Source organism: Notolepis coatsorum (genome assembly GCF_963971535.1).
Source record: "Notolepis coatsorum genome assembly, chromosome: 13".
Taxonomy (NCBI): domain Eukaryota; kingdom Metazoa; phylum Chordata; class Actinopteri; order Aulopiformes; family Paralepididae; genus Notolepis; species Notolepis coatsorum.
In genome coordinates this window covers 8,636,106-8,656,033 of record NC_140177.1, presented here as the reverse complement: position 1 = coordinate 8,656,033, position 19,928 = coordinate 8,636,106, and the positions used below count along the sequence as shown (strand labels likewise).

The 19,928-nt window shown below is 44.4% G+C and overlaps 2 protein-coding genes across 2 annotated transcripts; one reads left to right on the top strand and one right to left on the bottom strand.

Annotated features, from left to right (window-relative positions):
* Positions 1–378: 378 nt before the first annotated feature.
* Positions 379–4,478, top strand: chrac1 (chromatin accessibility complex subunit 1). Its single transcript, XM_084326955.1, has 3 exons — positions 379–567; positions 2,394–2,520; positions 3,293–4,478. Exons 1-3 carry the CDS (start codon positions 406–408, stop codon positions 3,370–3,372), a joined length of 369 nt encoding a protein of 122 aa, XP_084183081.1. The 5' UTR covers positions 379–405; the 3' UTR covers positions 3,373–4,478.
* Positions 4,479–8,484: 4,006 nt separating this feature from the next.
* LOC311238887 (uncharacterized protein) lies at positions 8,485–17,839 on the bottom strand (the record flags this gene model as incomplete). The annotated part of the gene is made up of 2 exons (XM_084327086.1): positions 8,485–9,644; positions 17,390–17,839. The coding sequence occupies 2 exons, from the start codon at positions 17,837–17,839 to the stop codon at positions 9,423–9,425; spliced, it is 672 nt and encodes a 223-aa protein (XP_084183212.1). The 3' UTR covers positions 8,485–9,422.
* Positions 17,840–19,928: the final 2,089 nt, after the last annotated feature.

The following is a 19,928-nucleotide window of genomic DNA, read 5'->3' as shown; positions in this document are numbered from 1 at the left end:
ATATCGGAACACAGACGCTAAACATAATCCATGTGATTATTTATAGAAGAAAGAGAAAAAAGTGGATATCTTTACGTCGCCGTTCAAAACAATTATTACAACTTCCGCCCGCGTCCTGCCTCCGCGCGCATGCGCATAATGTCTCAATGTATTTATTTCAAAATATTTTAAAACAATTTATTATCGAACATATTTATTTTGTATACATCCGAACACAACCGCTAAACATAATCCATGTGAATATTTATAGAAGAAAAAGAAAAAAAGTGGATATCGTTATGTCACCATTCAAAACAATTACAACTTCCGCCCGCGTCCTGCCTCCGCGCGCATGCGCACAGTGTCGGCGTCGTCGTTGTTTAGCCTGAGAGACGCCTCTGTGTGTTTCTATAGAGACTGACCCTCATGAAGATGGAGGACAGAAACAAAGATGAGGACAAAGATGGGTCCAATAACAACAACAAAGGCATCTCTCTCCCGATGTCACGAGTGAAGCTGATCATGAAGAGTTCCCCCGACGTGTCCAGTATAAACCAGGACGCCCTGTTCCTCACCACCAAGGCGACAGTAAGCAGCAGCCAGGCACACGATTCTGTCCGTCTGTTATTGCTGCTAGTTAGCTAGCTGCTAGCATGATTTATTGATTGATTGATTGAAAACTTTATTAACAGATTGTAGAATGGGTACAATACAGTACAGCTCAATACACACAATTGTTAAGGGGATGCAGACCAGAGAAAGACTTTCGTCTTGTTTACATCAGGGTCCCCCATTTTCAATTAATCAGGAGTTGAGTCATATATTTCCACAGTCCCCACCATCACCACCCCTCGTTCTCCTGTTAAGTTACTTGTTTGTTAACGCGACGGTTGTGTATATTATATGCACCTCGTTCGTTTGTCGTTGGACCCTGATGTAAACAAGACGAAAGTCTTTCTCTGGTCTGCATCCCCTTAACAATTGTGTGTGTGAATGAATGAAAACTTTATTTAACAGATTGCAGAATGGGTACAATACAGTACGGCTCAATACATACAATTGTTAAGGGGATGCAGACCTGAGAAAGACGTTTGTCTTGTTTCCATCAGGGTCCTCCATTTTCAATTCATATAGACATTTATGACATACACAACATACATGACATTTATGGCATAGGGACATATAGGTATTTAGTACTGATACATTTGTGACATAAACGGTATTCAAATATACAGTACTGTTACCCCTAGATCCTGTCAGAGTATATACATATGATGGGGAATAGACTGTCTATTAGGAGGTGGTGGGGGTTTTGGGCATTTACGGTGGCCAGTTTCGAATTGCAGCCTCCCGTAGGTGCTCTTTAAGAGCGGTGTTGAATGTGGGCAGGGATTCACATTCCTTTACAGCTTTGGGTAGGGCGTTCCACATTGTTGTGGCATAATTGCGAAACGTGTTTAGTCCCTTGTTTGAGCCGAATCTGGGTTTAACATGATTTGTTGAGCTTCCTCTGGTGTAGTGGTTGTGGTATTCACTGACCTTTGGGAAGTATTTTGACATGTACATGGGCACCCCGGTCGTATAGTGTATCTTGTAGACCAGGCCCATTGCAAGTTGCTGTACTCTGTCGTCTACTCTAAGCCATCCTAGGTTGTCAAAGTGGGCAGGGGTGAGGTGGGTTCTGGGGTTCAGGTCAAGTAGTAGTCTGACCAGTTTGTTTTGTGATGTTTGTAATTTTGTTTTAAGCGCCTTTGAGGTGCTTTGGTACCATGAGGTGCATGCATAGTCATAGTACCCTTGAATGAGTGCTCCTGCCAGAGTCTTCAGGGTATTCTTGTTTACCAGAGAGGAGATCCGGTACAAGAATCTAGTTTGTTGGTTGACTTTTTTTATTACATTGGATGCCATTTTGTCACAGGAAAGATTTGCCTCTAGGATGGAACCCAGGTAGGTAATTTCGTCTTTCCTTGTGACAATATTGTCACCCACTGTAACTGAGAAGCCGTCGGTCTTGCTGAGTTTGTTATTTGAACCGAAGAGAATGGACTCTGTTTTGCCCATGTGTAATGATAGTTTGTTATCAGCGAGCCATATGCAGATTTTGCCGAGTTCTGAGCTGAGGGTTTTTTCAACCTGTAACTTGTTCTTGTCAGAGACCAGCAGGGCTGAGTCGTCCGCAAACAGGAACAAGTTGCAGTCACAGGCTGACGACATGTCATTTGCATAAATTAGGAAGAGTAGCAGTCCTAGTATGCTTCCTTGTGGAACACCACAGCTCACTGAGGGGGGGGGGGGATAGAGTACTGTATTATAGTGTATTGAGCTGTACTGTATTATACCCATTCTGCAATCTGTTAATAAAGTTTTTAATCAATTAATCAATTTCAATCAATCAATGTCTTCTCTGCTTGCAGGAGCTGTTCGTGCAGTACTTGGCTCTGGCCTCCTTCAACAATGGCTCTGCGAAGGACACCAACAGGCTGGCGTACAGTGATCTGGCCAACACCGCAGAGGAGCAGGACACTTTCCAGTTTCTCATAGGTAGGAACTAGTTCCAGGCTAGTATATAGACTACTTACATCCTGGCGTTGGTAACGTTGCCTAGGTTTAGCAACAGGGCTGGAACTGGCTGCAATGACACCTGATGCTTGATGTTTGAGACAGCTCACATCACCCCTGTACTTGCCTCCCTCCACTGGCTCCCGGTGCGCTTTAGAATAGACCTCAAGGTCCTCTTATTGGTCTACAAAGCCCTTAATGGTAAGGCCCCTGCTTACCTAGCAGACCTCCTCACCCCCTGTACCAACGCCAGGGCCCTCAGATCGGCTGACAAGGGTCTCTTAACCACCCGTAGGTCTAATTTCAAGTCTAGGGGGGGGCGTGCTTTTGCGGTCGCAGCCCCTGACCTCTGGAACAGCATCCCCATGTCCATCAAATCTGCCCCCCCCCCTCCATCGAGTCTTTCAAATCCAAACTCAAAACCCACCTATACCGCCTGGCCTTCCCTGACTCACTCGGACTCTTGCCTTGTTTGTTGACGTGTTGTTCTGTTTTTCCTTTGTCTATCCGTTGGTTTTTTTTCTTCTGTTTATTCTATACTTTTCTTTGTTCTTAGCTATGTGAAGCACTTTGGTTGACAAGCGTCATGTCTAAATGTGCTATATAAATAAATGTGATTGATTGATTGATTGATAAAGTGACCATATAACATGACAACCAGTGCTCTATACCCTTTGGGCTTTACAGGACCCACTGTGGTGAATCAAAGTACCCCCCCCCCCCCCTTTTTCAAACTACATTTTTTCATTGGCAGACATCCTACCAAAGAAGATCTTGGCTCGGGATTACCTCAAGTCCTTGGAGCAAGTACACAACGAGGAGGCAGACAACTGAGGGGGCGGGCTATCGAACTCCTCGTAGTTCTGCCGTCGTTCTGCTGTGTCCATCTGCTGCGGAGGATTCACACGTTCAGTGACCTGGTGGGGAAGATCCCTTCAACTCTCTCATTGTTGTTCAACTCTTTACGTTGCAAAAGTTGAGATACCGTATGGCGCGCACGCAAAACGAGGAAGAGGCAACAGACGACGCGGAGGGACCGGTAGTCCAGACAGGGGCAAATGAGGAATCTAATGAAGAGTACATTATTCATCTATCAAAGGGGCACACCGACATTATGGTAAATGCGCTTCTTAGTGTCTTCGCCAGAGTCAGACGAGAAGATGGATGCCAATTTCCTGTCTGTGCGTTCACTAGCAAGCTAGCCTAGCTTAGCACAAATTAATGGAAGTGGATATGGACCACTAGCCTAGCTTAAAACTCCAGGAGAGGTGTTTAACAGCTAGGCTAGTGGTCCGTATCCACTTCCATTAATTTGTGCTGTGCTAGGCTAGCTTGAGGACGGATGACTTTCTACTGCACGCACAGAGAGGAAGTTGGTATCCATCTATCTTGTCTGACTCTAGAGAAGATGGTAAGCACATGTCCCATAATGTTGGCGTGTTCCTTTAAAGACACAACAATTATGCATTTGTGTAGTAACCGTGATTTAGCTACCAATCAATAACTATATGCTGGAAACCTTATTGTCACAGGCCTAAACAAATCTCGATATCTCACAGATACTGAATGCAAGTTTGACCCTATTCTGAAGTTGTCGTAGTATGGAATTATTTCTTTTCCAAAGATATTACATTTGTGTGTAGCCTAAAGTACTGTTTTTACTTGCAAAACTTGGGGACGTAGATTTTTTTCTTTTTACTTGTTTGGTGGCAGGAGGTGGGTGCTTTCTATATGATGTGCTTGGCTTGTTCCTAACCAGAATGTGATATCCATGGGACCTGCACTAAACATGACTTAATGTGAGTGAGTTGTTGTCCCTTATTTGCAGCATCCCTTTACAAAAAAGTAGCATGGTATTTGGTATCATGGTAAAAAAAAAAAAAACATGTACCATCTGTATTGTGGTTTAAAGTGGATTATACCATGGTATTATTTAGGGATGGGCAAAACTCACAAAACTACTATTCAATGGTCACTGGGAACTATTTGCGAGTCGCAGCAGGCTAATGTTATTTCCAGGAACAAAACGCATTAATTCCGAAAGTTACATCGTTGATGTTTGAAATGTGTGAACTTAGTGAAACAACATGGCAAACGTACAAAACGTTGCTACAATATAACATCTCCAGTCTCTCTTTATTCATACTTATTTTCTGTTCTCTCAAACTATTAACAGACTGTTATGCTACCTGGCTAGCTAGGGAGCTGTACCAAGCATGCCATTCAGCGGTGTAATAGTTAATAGGTTCCCATTCCCAATACACTACACAGTGTATATATTTTTTTTAGACAAAATTATATTTGCATAAATTATTAGATTTATTTTTTTTATATATATAATTGAATGACTTAAAATATTCTGAAATCAATGCCCATCCCTAAGTGGTACCATGTGGACCTTTAGCCTCTGTACCAAAGTACTTTGGCTGGAACCATGGTAAAACCAGCCATGTGAAAATGCCATCAAACTACCATGATACTTTTTCATAAGGGGTAACATGCAAATCCATTCTAACCTGTACAACTGATAGTCTTAGGATACTGGCTTTGAACCCCAAAACACCAAATGTCATATTGCTTCCTGTTCATGTCACTAATTCTAAGATGTATATTTAAATTGCATGTCATGTTTGATATTTAAATACAAGTTATACAACGAATCAGAACGACATGAAAGTGGCTTTTAACTCGTACCTCGCTGTGTCTCGTAGTCGCAACGCAGACTTCTGCGAGTGAATACGCCGTCTTTACAAATGAAAACACGCACTGAACCTAACCGATGTGAATATTTCAAGTGTATATATATATATATATATATCAACTCTTGCCACCTAACGAGACTTGTATGTTTTGATATGGAAAATAAAAGCAGCATTACCGTGTCAGTTTCCCTGTGTCGTATTTCAAGTGTCTCTCCTTACGGCTAAATCTTGGAAGACGGGACACACATTTCTATGTTACATTGCAGTTTATGAGTCCTAAACGGTCTGTTAAAACAACTCCATTCATTCTATCCGAAGCCCTGCATGATCGTCTCTCACTGCTGTACTGGAACCTCTTAAAGAGACTCATAAAAGCGTATCTTAAATGTCTCCACGGAACACGTCTGCAGGCTGGCAGTATAAAAATAGAATTTATTGCCACATGCTCATCAAACCACCTCCCTGATACTAGGGACCTTTACCACAATGCGGTTTTGATTCTTAAGGCAGCGATTCGGTATAATTTGATTCAGTAACATAACCTGCATCATGACACATTGTGATCCAGCTAACACAATCGTGTTACAGAATGTCTACAAGGTCATAAATACACAACCAAAATGAGGTTGAGAGTGACATTTTATTATTAAGCGCTGCTTAACACTTGAATGAAAAAACCTGAATCACCATTATTTGAATCTGGTTAAAAAACAACTACTCTAAATTCCTGTTTTATAGCCTATATTAAAGGAACACACAAACATTATGGGAACATTGCTTATAGTCTTCTCCAGAGACAGACAAGAAGATGGATATGAGTTTCTTCTAGCCTAGCTTAGCACAATGAATGGAAGCGGATAGTACCGGTAGCCTAGTTTAAACTCCGGGAGAGGTGTTAGTTGGCCAAGGCCTAGGCTCACCAGTACTGTCCGCTTCCATTCATTGTGCTAAGCTAGGCTAACGTGCAGCCAGATAGCTTTCTACTGAACGCACAGAGAGGAAACTGGCATCTATCTTCTTGTCTCTGGTGAAGACAATTCCCCATTATGGTGTGTTCCTTTAACAATATCCTGAATTTATATTTATATATACACATTCCATGGACTGAATCGCATCGTTGCCTTTTGAATCGATGTATTGATCGATCCAAATCAACGTATCGGTACACCCCTACTTGATACGGTGAGATGTGTATGCAAAGACAGGTGTACAGGCACTACATGTTTAGTTATGATAAGGTTGCACATTATCTAGACTGTGGTCTGCAAAATGACAAAGGTGGTCTGCTCTGGTATTTTTTACCACAGGGTAATTTTATGATCCTGAGCCAGGACATGAATATGAAGAATACCTTCTTAACCACCAACATGGTCTCATCAAAAAACTTAAATAAAGTACTTATCGATCACAGGAAAAAAGGTACATAATGTACGTTATGTTATAGCCATATGTAATATATTTACTTATTGTATAAGTAATATATTTACATTTCGTATCGTCCGGGAGTCAAACTAACAATGATTATAGTTGCAGGCGAGTGCTCTCACCACTAGACTAAGACACCCACCCACCCTGATACAAACACAGCTCTCACCACTAGACCAAGACACCCACCATGATACAAACACAGCTCTCACCACTAGACTAAGACACCCACCCACCCTGATACAAACACAGCTCTCACCACTAGACTAAGACACCCACCCACCCTGATACAAACACAGCTCTCACCACTAGACCAAGACACCCACCATGATACAAACACAGCTCTCACCACTAGACTAAGTCACCCACCCTGATACAAACACAGCTCTCACCACTAGACCAAGACACCCACCCTGATACAAACACAGCTCTCACCACTAGACTAAGACACCCACCCTGATACAAACACAGCTCTCACCACTAGACCAAGACACCCACCCTGATACAAACACAGCTCTCACCACTAGACTAAGACACCCACCCTGATACAAACACAGCTCTCACCACTAGACTAAGACACCCACCCACCCTGATACAAACACAGCTCTCACCACTAGACTAAGACACCCACCCTGATACAAACACAGCTCTCACCACTAGACTAAGACACCCACCCTGATACAAACACAGCTCTCACCACTAGACTAAGACACCCACCCTGATACAAACACAGCTCTCACCACTAGACCAAGACACCCACCCTGATACAAACACAGCTCTCACCACTAGACTAATGAATGAATGAATGAAAACTTTATTAACAGATTGCAGAATGGGTACAGTGCAGTACAGCTCAATACATACAATTGTTAAGGGGATGCAGACCAGAGAAAGACTTTCGACTTGTTTACACCAGGGTCCCCCATTTCCAATTCATCGTAACATATATGACATACATGACATACAGATAGACAGTACTGCTACATCTATACATTTATGACATACCAGATTTGCAATTACAGTACTGTATTTGTGATACAAAAAGAGTCCAGAAAGAAAAGAGTATATACATTGGATTGGGTAGGTGGGGGTGGGACTGTACATTGGAGGTGGTTGGGGGGGGGGGGGGGGGGGGGGGGGGGTAGGAGTGTGGGGGGGGGGGGGGGGGAGACACCCACCCTGATACAAACACAGCTCTCACCACTAGACCAAGACACCCACCCTGATACAAACACAGCTCTCACCACTAGACTAAGACACCCACCCACCCTGATACAAACACAGCTCTCACCACTAGACTAAGACACCCACCCTGCTCTCACCACTAGACTAAGACACCCACCCACCCTGATACAAACACAGCTCTCACCACTAGACCAAGATACCCACCCACCCACCCTGATACAAACACAGCTCTCACCACTAGACTAAGACACCCACCCACCCTGATACAAACACAGCTCTCACCACTAGACCAAGACACCCACCCTGATACAAACACAGCTCTCACCACTAGACTAAGACACCCACCCTGATACAAACACAGCTCTCACCACTAGACTAAGACACCCACCCTGATACAAACACAGCTCTCACCACTAGACTAAGACACCCACCCTGATACAAACACAGCTCTCACTACTAGACCAAGACACCCACCCTGATACAAACACAGCTCTCACCACTAGACTAAGATACCCACCCTGATACAAACAGCTCTCACCACTAGACTAAGATACCCACCCTGATACAAACACAGCTCTCACTACTAGACTAAGACACCCACCCTGATACTAACACAGCTCTCACCACTAGACCAAGATACCCACCCACCCTGATACAAACACAGCAATACTATGATGATGGTTCATTTTTGACATTTAACAGTTATGGTTAAGATAGAAATGTATGGTTCGTTTTTAAGGTTACAGTGTGGTTAAGATTAAGGTTTGGGCGACGCTATCAGAAAAGTGTGTCTCTGTAGTTTTGAGGTAAAGGCACTCGCCTCCCATGCAAGTGTCCCGGGTTTGTTCCCCAGCAAGGGAACTCAAAACATGTTCAGAAAACATTGAAAGCAAATTTTTTTTTGAATATGTAATATATGTACTTATTTGTAAATACGTAATTACATCAATTACTTATTTGTAATACGTCCACATTGTACATTTTCGTAAATACATCAATATATTACTTACGGCTATAACATAACGTACACTATTAGTGATGCACCGATGTGAAAATTGTGGCCGATACCGATAACCGATATTAATATTGCTGTTCTGGCCGATACCGATATTTACCGATGTCGATATCTCTGTATAGAAAACACTTTTTTATGATAATCAAATAAAGAGCTATTTTCCAAAACGCATTTTTTTTTAAACTTTTGTAACGTATTTTCAGAAATGACAGATATTTTTGAAACTATTTAAGGCCAAAACATGTAAAAAGAAGAAAAAAAGATTTAAATTTTTATTGAAAGTAGCTCAGTCTCACATCTTTGACTCACATTGCAATAATCCATGTTTTTTTTTCATGTTAGGGTTAGGGTAACCCTAACCCTTTTATTATTTTTTTGTCTTGAGTAAATAAAATAAAAAATTCAACTCCTGAAAATGAATAAATATTCGATATGTATGGTGAGGACTGAAGTTAATAATGATATTCATGAAAAGAAATTGGAACAATACATGAAAAGGATATGTTTTACTGAGATCACGGTTTTCGGCTAAAGGGCTAAAGAAGGTGTGATTTTCTTTAAAGGTTTACTGTCTGGAGGGTCAAGCGAGACGGGGCTGTAACTGCAGGTGAGAACAGGAGGGTAACGGGACATATAGTCAATGTGCCATCAGTGTGTTGAGTCTGTGCTGCATGAGGAACAGAGACTCCTCCAGGCTGGACAACTGCTCCTCCAAGATGGCTGCCTGCTGGTCCCTGCCGTCGATGGCGTTGTTTGTGCTGGCGATCTTCTCCCTGATGCTGAAAAGGACAACAAACCGATCCATTAGGGACATACACCGATATCTTGTTGTTTTTCTTTTTCTTTAGGCTGATACCGATATCGATTTGTCTTTCCTACCCCATATCGGCAAGATACCGATTGTGGGCATAGCCTACGAACTTGCTCGAACTATTCACAATAACGTTGATAATCATAGCCTACGAACTTGCTCGAACTATTCACAATAACGTTGATAATCATAGCCTACGAACTTGCTCGAACTATTCACAATAACGTTGATAATCATAGCCTACAAACTTGCTTGAACTATTTACAATACCATTGATAATAAAACGTTGGTATATAAAGGAGTCTTTCCTTCACATTGAGTCCTCGTCAGTGTTGTTCTTTAATAGTCACCTGGCAGGTGCTTTAAAGGAACACGCCAACATTATGGGAAATGCGCTTACAATCAGAAGATTGATTGATTGATTGAAAACTTTATTAACAGATTGCAGAATGGGTACAGTACAGTACAGCTCAATACATACAATTGTTAATAAGGGGATGCAGACCAGAGAAAGACTTTCGTCTTTTTACATCAGGGTCCCCCATTTTTCAATTCATCATAACATATTATGACATACATGACATACAGATAGACAGTACTGCTACATCTATACATTTATTACATACCAGATTGCAAATACAGTACTGTTTGTGATACAAAAAGTGTCCAGAAAAGAGAGTATATACATTTGACGTAGAAACTGTACATTGGAGGAGGTTGGGTAGGTGGGGGGGACTGTACATTGGAGGTGGTTGGGTGGGTGGGGGGGGGGGAGGTTGGGTAGGAGGGGTGGGTGGGGGACACTGTACAACTGTACAAAGATAAGATACCAATTTCCTCTCTGTGTGTTTGGTAGAGAGAGCTATCCGGCTGCAAGCTAGCCTAGCTTAGCACAAATTAATGGAAGTGGATACAGATCAGCTAGCCTATCTTAAAATTCCAGGAGAGTTGTTTTTGCTGAAATTGGTATCTATCTTCTTGTCTGACTCTGGAGAAGACGGTAAGCTATTTCCCATAATGTTGCCGTGTTCCTAACTACCTGGAAAAGTACAAATAAAATTACAATTCTGCAATTGGACCAATGTCGGCTGTAAAAATTCAATTGGACCGATATGAATTGTGTTTTTTAAAGCCCATATCGGCCAATACCGATTGTCTCCCCATATCAGTACATCCCAACAATCAATAGGTTCCAAGAATCAAGAGGTTTATTTGTCACATACATACCAGGGCATACAGTGAAATGCGGGTGGTCATGCCCGCATCGATTGTGCAAAATACAATAATAAAAATAGGCATAGAAAAAATTAAATAGGTAAGACACAAGATATGCATGATAAAAAAAGACATGCTAAGTTCCTGAGAAACTGGTTCCTATGTACACTACTATACAATATACAATTTACAATTTTAACTCTTAATGGATCTAAACTATACTATACAGTACCCCCTTCCTTTAAAGTGACTTTCCATTATTTAAAGTGACATTTTGTTTAAAGTGATTGTTTTAGCGGTTGCCACATGAGTGTGTGTGTGTGTGCGTGTGTGGTGTGTGTGTGTGTGTGTGTGTACTTGTGAGTGGAGAGTTCAGTGTTCAGTGTTCTGATGGCCTGGGGGAAGAAGCTGAGTCTGAGTCTCTCTGTTCTTGCAGCGTGTGACCGTAGGCGCTTGCCTGACCGCAGCAGCTTGAACAGGCTGTTGTTGGGGGTGGTGGGGGTCTTTCATTATTCTGCAGGCTCTGGATTTGCACCCTCCTGTTATATAAGTCCTGCAGGGGTGGTAGTGCAATACCTGTAGTACGCTATGAGCGCACCACTCTCTGGAGTGCCTTCCTGTCCTGTGCCGTGCTGTTTCCAAACCAGGCAGTGATGTTTCCAGTCAGAATGCTCTCTACAGCCCCGGAGTAGAAGGACTGGAGTATCTTCCCCGATACTCTGAACTTCCTTAGCTGTCTCAGGTGATAGAGGTGCTGTTTCGACTTTTTCTACCACAGTATGTGTGTTGACCATGTCATGTCCTCTGAGATGTGGACTCCAGGTAGGGGTGGGCAATATGACAATATTAAATAAATATCGGGTACAGTTCATTAACACATTGACCGCCAATAACGTTGGTACGACAGGTTTGCTGGTCATGCGAATTCTGCCAAGCCACGGCGTACGACGTTATTGAGATCATATAAAAAATTTTCGCCATGGTATTCATAATTCCGCCACCCAGCCTCTGCTGAGACAGTGGGACTCTGCACAACGTGCAACGCTTCAATACCGCCGCCTGGTGGATGATCGGGCGAGTTACAACCGGAAATGGATCTCTGGTGATCTCGGTGCATCTGGGAAATCCGTCCGGCAGTCACATATTGTTGCGGGACTCTAGACACACATCCGTGTATATGGATCACTGCCATAACTCAATAATCTATATGATTAGGGCGTTTATTTGCGCCATACAAACCGGAAATGGATCTAGTCGATCGACGTCAAATAAGTGGGATCTTTTTCCTCCAGTCTCATCGGCGAACGGTAAGAGGACAGTAACGTTACTTTCAGCTTGATTGTTTATTCTTTTCAATGCAAACCGCTCTGATCAATATATCACCCATACTACATAAAGCATTTACTGACGATCACGGAATTATAAACGACCCCCCCCCCCCCCCCTTTCATCCCGCATGATGAGTCATAACGTTTAGGATTGTATTCAGTTGGATTTTTTTATATAGCGTGTATCGCGAATAAACTGCAATCGATAATCTATATTATGCGTTTAGGCCTATAACTAGCGTTCTAGGAATTACTGCAGAAAACGATAAAAACATACTTATATTCTAGACAGTATTTTCGTATGAATCTATGAATGAAAAAGTATAACGTTCCTACATCCTGAACGATAGCTAATCGATGTTGAATGGGCCATAGTAATGTCAATTTAGCAATACAATTTTAAAAGTTATAACCCTGCAAAGAAGGTGAACATCTCCATAGGCTTAGACTGGTGGCAGTGATCATACATTGATGGATAGAAGCGTGGCAGTCAATGTGTTAACGATACACTTTTTAAACGTATCGTGGACATCGTGATGTTTTGCACAAACCCTCATCCATACAGTATATATGTGTGTGTGTGTGTGTATTTTTGGCTAAAGTGGATAGAAAACACAGTACTGTGCAAAAGTCTTAGGCACCAAAGAGTTTTTATATAAATGGTCTTGGATGTTAATAAAAATAATTCTGTATTAGTGTGTCAGTAGACTACTCTTTTACATTTTTAGAAACTTTTCATTTAATTATTTTTGAAAGCATCTTCATGGTTTAATGCAGACATATGTTGCAGGGACTATTATAATCATCATATTTGCGTGACCGTATCCAGTTAAATCAAGCATTTTTAAGTGCTTTAGAGGAAATGTCAAAATATTGAGATATATATCATGTATCGTGATAGAGCCAAAAAATATCGTGATATCCTTTAGAGGCCATATCGCCCAGCCCTACTCCCAGGTACTTGAAACTGCTCACCCTGTCCATGATAGCCCTGTTTATCCACAGTGGGTGTGTGTGCCCCCTGCTGTATTCTCTCCCACGATCAGCTCTTTGGTTTGACCAATGTTCAGGAATAGGCTGTTGTCTCGGCACCAGCGTGCCCCAGTACATCAACCTCCTCCCGGTAGGCCTTCTCGTCGTTGTCAGAGATCAGCCCCACCACCACCGTGTCATCCGCAAACTTCACTGTGGAGTTGGAGCTGAACCTGGCCACACAGTCATGTGTGTATAGTGAGTACAGCAGGGGGCTCAGAACACAGCCCTGGGGGGACCCGATGCTCAGGGTGATTTTGCTGGAGGTATGATCCCCCCACCCTGACCGCCTGGGGCCTGTCACTTATAGAAAGTCCAGGATCCAGGCGCACATGGTGGATCTCAGACCCAGATCGATCAGCTTGTCAACCAGTCTGGTGGGGACTATGGTGTTGAAGCTGAAGTGGTGTTCCACTTCCTGCAAGCAAGTATAGTCTGGTTAAAATGTATTTAGAGAGAGAGAGAGAGAGAGAGAGAGAGAGACGAGAGAGAGAGAGAGAGAGAGAGAGAGAGAGAGAGAGAGAGAGAGAGAGAGAGAGAGAGAGAGAGAGAGAGAGAGAGAGAGAGCGAGAGCATTTTAGCATTTTCCTGCTCCATAATGAATCGGGTGCCAGAATGTCTCAGCCAGATGTGCAGTCAGATGACACATCGCATTCTGGCTGAAGCTGAACACGCAGCACTGATCCAGAAGCAGATTCACCTCCTCAAACCTCCCAGTTACCTTAACTTTCCATTTCATGGAAAAGTATTCTGTGTTTTTACTATGACAACTAATAATAAACAAACTTGAAACTATGGGAAGGTGGGGGGGGGGGAAACTGCAAAAACTGACCTTGGATCAGCCATCTGCTGGAAATGGAGCAGCTTTGTCTCTACACATTAGTGGGCACGTTTTGACTAGCGGTAGATGCAGTATGACATCATCAGCGAGGAATTCTGTAATGCTGGTGGTGTACATAAAGCACTATTCTGTTCTGTTATTCCCCAGCCCCCCACAGGCCCCCCCCAAGGACTTCAAAATTGCGAGAGTAACACCCCTGCACAAAAAGGGCAGCAAATTAGACCCGGGTAACTACCGCCCTGTTTCTATCCTTACATCCATCTCGAAAGTCATGGAAAAAATAGTATACGAACAGATCTAAAAGTACCTCGCGGAAAAAAATCTAATCTACGAATTCCAATCTGGCTTCAGAACATCCCACTCCACTGACACATGCCTTCTCTACTTGAACGACCACATCAAACAAGAGGTGGACGCGGGCAAATACTGCGGCATGGTCATGCTGGACCTACAAAAGGCCTTCGACACTGTCAATCACACCATTCTGATTGACAAGCTAAAAGCAATTGGTTTTGATAGTTTATCAGTGAGCTGGATACAATCCTACCTGGAGGGGAGAGAGCAGATGGTGGAGGTAAACGGTACTCTATCCCCCCCCCTCACAGTGAGCTGTGGTGTTCCACAAGGAAGCATACTAGGACCGCTACTATTCCTAATTTATGCAAATGACATGTCGTCAGCCTGTGACTGCAACTTGTTCCTGTTTGCGGGACGACTCAGCCCTGCTGGTCTCTGACAAGAACAAGTTACAGGTTGAAAAAGCCCTCAGCTCAGAACTAGGCAAAATCTGCATATGGCTCGCCGACAACAAACTATCATTACACATGGGCAAAACAGAGTCCATTCTCTTCGGTTCAAATAACAAACTCAGCAAGACCGACGGCTTCTCGGTTACAGTGGGTGACAATATTATCACAAGGAAAGATGAAATTACCTACCTGGGTTCCATCCTAGAGGGCTAATCTTTCCTGTGACAAAATGGCATCCAATGTAATAAAAAAAAGTCAACCAACGAACGCGATTCTTGTACCGGATCTCCTCTCTGGTAAACAAGAATACCCTGAAGACTCTAGCAGGAGCACTCATTCAAGGGTACTACGACTATGCTTGCACCTCATGGTACCAAAGCACCCTCAAAGGCACTAAAAAACAAATTACAAACATCTCAAAACAAGCTAGTCAGACTACTACTTGACCTGACTCCTAGAACCCACCTCACCCCTGCCCACTTTGACAACCTAGGATGGCTTAGAGTAGACGACAGAGTACAGCAACTTGCAATGGGCCTGGTCTACAAGATACACTATGCGACCAAGGCACCCATGTACATGTCAAAATACTTCCCAAAGGTCAGTGAATACCACGATCACAACACCAGAGGGAGCTCCACAAATCATGTAAAACCCAGATTCGGCTCAAACAAGGGACTAAACACGTTTCGCAATTATGCCACATCAATGTGGAACGCCCTGCCTAAAGCTGTAAAGGAATGTGAATCACTACCCACCTTCAAAAACACTCTCAAAAAACACCTACGTGAGACTGCAATTCGAAACTGGCCCCTACAAATGTCCTAACCTAGTTGTACAGTAAATGACCAAGTAAGGCTTTGTCAATATTCCAATGTACAGTGTTAAATGTGTGTGTGTCCCCTTCCCAACCCCCCCCCCCCCACCCCCAACCCACCCAACCCCACCCCACCCAACCAACCTCCTCCAATGTACAGTTTCTATGCCAAATGTATATACACTCCTTTTCTGGACACTTTTGTATCACAAACAGTACTGTATTTGCAAATCTGATATGTCATAAATGTATAGATGTAGCAGTACTGTCTATCTGTATGTCATGTATGTCATATATGTTATGATGAATTGAAAATGGGGGACCCTGATGTAAACAAGACGAAAGTCTTTCTCTGGTCTGCATCCCCTTAACAATTGTATGTATTGAGCTGTACTGTACTGTACCCATTCTGCAATCTGTTAATAAACTTTTCAATCAATCAATCAAACATGCTCAGCTCCTAGAGGCCCCGGCCCCCTACATGCTCAGCTCCTAGAGGCCCCGGCCCCCTACATGCTCAGCTCCTGGAGGCCCCGGCCCCCTACATGCTCAGCTCCTAGAGGCCCCGGCCCCCTACATGCTCAGCTCCTAGAGGCCCCGGCCCCCTACATGCTAAGCTCCTAGAGGCCCCAGCCCCCTACATGCTCAGCTCCTAGAGGCCCCGGCCCCCTACATGCTCAGCTCCTAGAGGCCCCGGCCCCCTACATGCTCAGCTCCTAGAGGCCCCGGCCCCCTACATGCTCAGCCCCTAGAGGCCCCGGCCCCCTACATGCTCAGCTCCTAGAGGCCCCGGCCCCCTACATGCTCAGCTCCTGGAGGCCCCGGCCCCCTACATGCTCAGCTCCTAGAGGCCCCGGCCCCCTACATGCTCAGCTCCTAGAGGCCCCGGCCCCCTACATGCTCAGCTCCTAGAGGCCCCAGCTCCTAGAGGCCCCGGCCCCCTACATGCTCAGCCCCTAGAGGCCCCGGCCCCCTACATGCTCAGCTCCTAGAGGCCCCGGCCCCCTACATGCTCAGCTCCTAGGGGCCCCGGCCCCCTACATGTCCCTGGAGGGCATCCATCTACGGTGGTAATAATGGGTCTCAGCCTGGAAGCCAGTCCAGTTCTCGCAACATTGTTTTTGTCTGTGACCAAAATATTGATTTCTCCATAGCAAGCAGGATTTATTTATGTATATTGTTTACTTTTTATAACATTACTTCAACGTATTTGATAGTCAATCATACTTAATTTGGTCATTTGAATGATGCTCTCCACTGAAGGGGAACTCCCAGAACAGAGCAGGATCGGTTATTGATTATGGTTTTAATTAAACCACTGTGTCTCTGAGCCCTTTGAGCAAAGAATATTATAACCCTGAACTAAAAACTCTACGACTAAGAACTCTCGTCCCTCCTCGTCCCTCCCTCACCTGGAGAGGACCCGGAGCTCCTCCTCCTCCCTCCTCCTCCTCCTCTCCTCCTCGTCTCTCCCTCACCTGGAGAACACCCGGAGCTCCTCCTCCTCCTCCTCCTCCTCCTCCTTCTCTTCCTCCTCCTCCTCCTCCTCCTCCCTCCTCCTCACCTGGAGAGGACCCGGAGCTCCTCCTCCTCCCTCCTCCTCCTCTCCTCCTCGTCTCTCCCTCACCTGGAGAACACCCGGAGCTCCTCCTCCTCCTCCTCCTCCTCCTCCTCCTCCTTCTCTTCCTCCTCCTCCTCCTCCTCCTCCTCCTCCTCCTCCCTCCTCCTCACCTGGAGAGGACCCGGAGCTCCTTCTCCTCCCTCCTCCTCTCCTCCAGCGAGAGGAACACCTCCTGCATGGTCACGATGGTCTCCGTGGAGTTCTGGTTGTCCGTCCGCGCCCCCCGCACCTCGTCCCTGGCCTGCTGCTGGTACGAGACGCCGCTCCCCCCCCTCCTCCTCCATCACCCCGCTGGAGGCGGACACGGCCTGCAGGAAGGCCCGGTTCTGGAGGACGAGCAGACGGGACTTCTGGAACTCCTGCGGGCTGGCCACGTGCTCCCAGCAGACGGGCAAGGCCGGGGGCAGCCAGAAGCGCTGGCTGCAGTTGGCCGGCTGGCCCCCCAGGGTCCCCTCCGAGTCCGCGGTGAAGGGGCCGTCGGCGGGGAAGCTGTGGAGCAGGTCCTGGAGGTGGGGGGGGAATGGCCTCAAAATAAAATCTCCGATTTTTTCACACCACATCCGATTTACATCGATTTTTTTCTCTCTTAAAAACTAGAAACGCCAAGGAAATCATTCAAATACGCTTTGTTTTTATTTGACACAAAAAGATGATCAAACCTAACTTTCACCAATCTTCACTTACATTTTTTTTTATAATAATATATATATATAAAAGATTACTCTTGATCAAACAAAGTTGAATGTCCCTATTGGGATTAATAGTGCAATAACTTGATTTTTCACCAAACTTCACTTAAAACAAATAAAAGGTGCCTCTTGATCATCAACCAAGAATGAATTTAATAAAGTGCAAATCTAACTTTCACCAAATATCACTTTTTGTAAAATAAAAGGTGAGTCTTTAAAAAAAAGAAAAATCGATTTTCATTAAAAAAAAATCTTCCTAAATCATGAATTCCAATGAATCGATCAAATCGATTAGTAATCGCCCATGCAGCCCTATACCTGGAGGTGGAGGTGGAGGGGCGACCCGGAGCCCCACTCGGCTGGGTCCGGCGCCCCAGACTCTGCAGGGTCCGGTTCAGGACCACCGGGACCACCGGGACCACCAGGACCGCCGGCCGCACCGACCCTGCCCGCCGGGCACCAGAGCCCCAGCAGCAGCAGGAGGCAGGACAGGCACAGCGAGGTCGCTTCCTCCTGGTGCATCTCGTGAAACTGCACGGGCTTATTATATTATATTAATAACACGAGCAGCTGGTACACAGGACAGTCAAGCTTCACACAGCGGATCACTGGAAAACAAAAGAATATATTTTAATATAAGCCTGTCTAATAATAATAAATAAACAATGCTCACTTCTAGCCTAGCACTGTCCGGTCCATTGACCCGTAACCCGATGTTTACCTTCTGTAAAAAAGTGTTCCATTCCTCTCTTTCTGCTGTACAGTCCTTGTCCTGAGTGTACAATATCTGTTTAATTGACTGTATGTCCGAAACAATATCTATATATTTATTTTGTGGTGTACTCGCTGTAGTCTATATATTTCAACAGACCTATACTTGGACTAAGTATACGTAGCTTTGTGCAATATGTATATTGTTTACACAAATTTGAACTACTTATATGTAGATATGTGCAATACGTCTGGCATATACAGTTTGACCTTGTGCTCATCTCATATTGCAACGAAAAACTCCAATAAACAAAGTTTTGAAAAAAAAAAAAAAAAAAGCCTGTCTAATAATCAGTCTGAGCAGCTGATTATTAGACACCCTGCTTGTTGTATATCTTGTATGTAAAAGCCTTAGGCACGCACATACACACAGATGTAGCAGACAGTACTGTCTATCTGTATGTCATGTTATCAGGGGCGTAGCTGGGGGGGGTAGCTTAGGATGATTCCAAGGGCGCAGTACTGGACATCACTCAGGTGTATTATTGATGCTCTCATTGATACTATGTTTGTTTCTGAAGTGTGTGTGTGTGTGTGTGTGTGTGTGTGTGTGTGTGTGTGTGTGTGTGTGTGTGTGTGTGTGTGTGTGTGTGTGTGTGTGTGTGTGTGTGTGTGTGTGTGTGTGTGTGTGAGATATATAGAGAGAGAGGGGGGGGCTTTGGTAGACTATTGCATTGGTCCATTCATTGAAGATGAACGCAATGCGACATCCTTTACTAGGCTCACCCACCAACAGTGCAGGTGCTGAACTGCTGATCCGAATGTATAGGTAAAAACCATATTATGCGTTTTCATCAATAAAAAAATGGCACACAAAAATTCCGCTTACGCGCGCTCGCATTCACTGGGGGCCTACAAATACATTCTTTCAGGGGGCCCAGAATCTGGAGCTACACCCCTGCATGTTATGATGAATTGAAAATGGGGGACCCTGATGTAAACAAGACGAAAGTCTTTCTCTGGTCTGCATCCCATTAACAATTGTATGTATTGAGCCGTACTGTATTGTACCCATTCTGCAATCACACACACACACACACACACACACACACACACACACAAGGCAGGTTTCTGATAGGCTAAGCAGTCACCAATTTTCCATCATGTGCTTTTCCAGACGAGATGCTGCCCCCCCCCCCTTCCAGTAACACATTTCGCTATGAATACCTTTTAATAACCCGAAGTTATA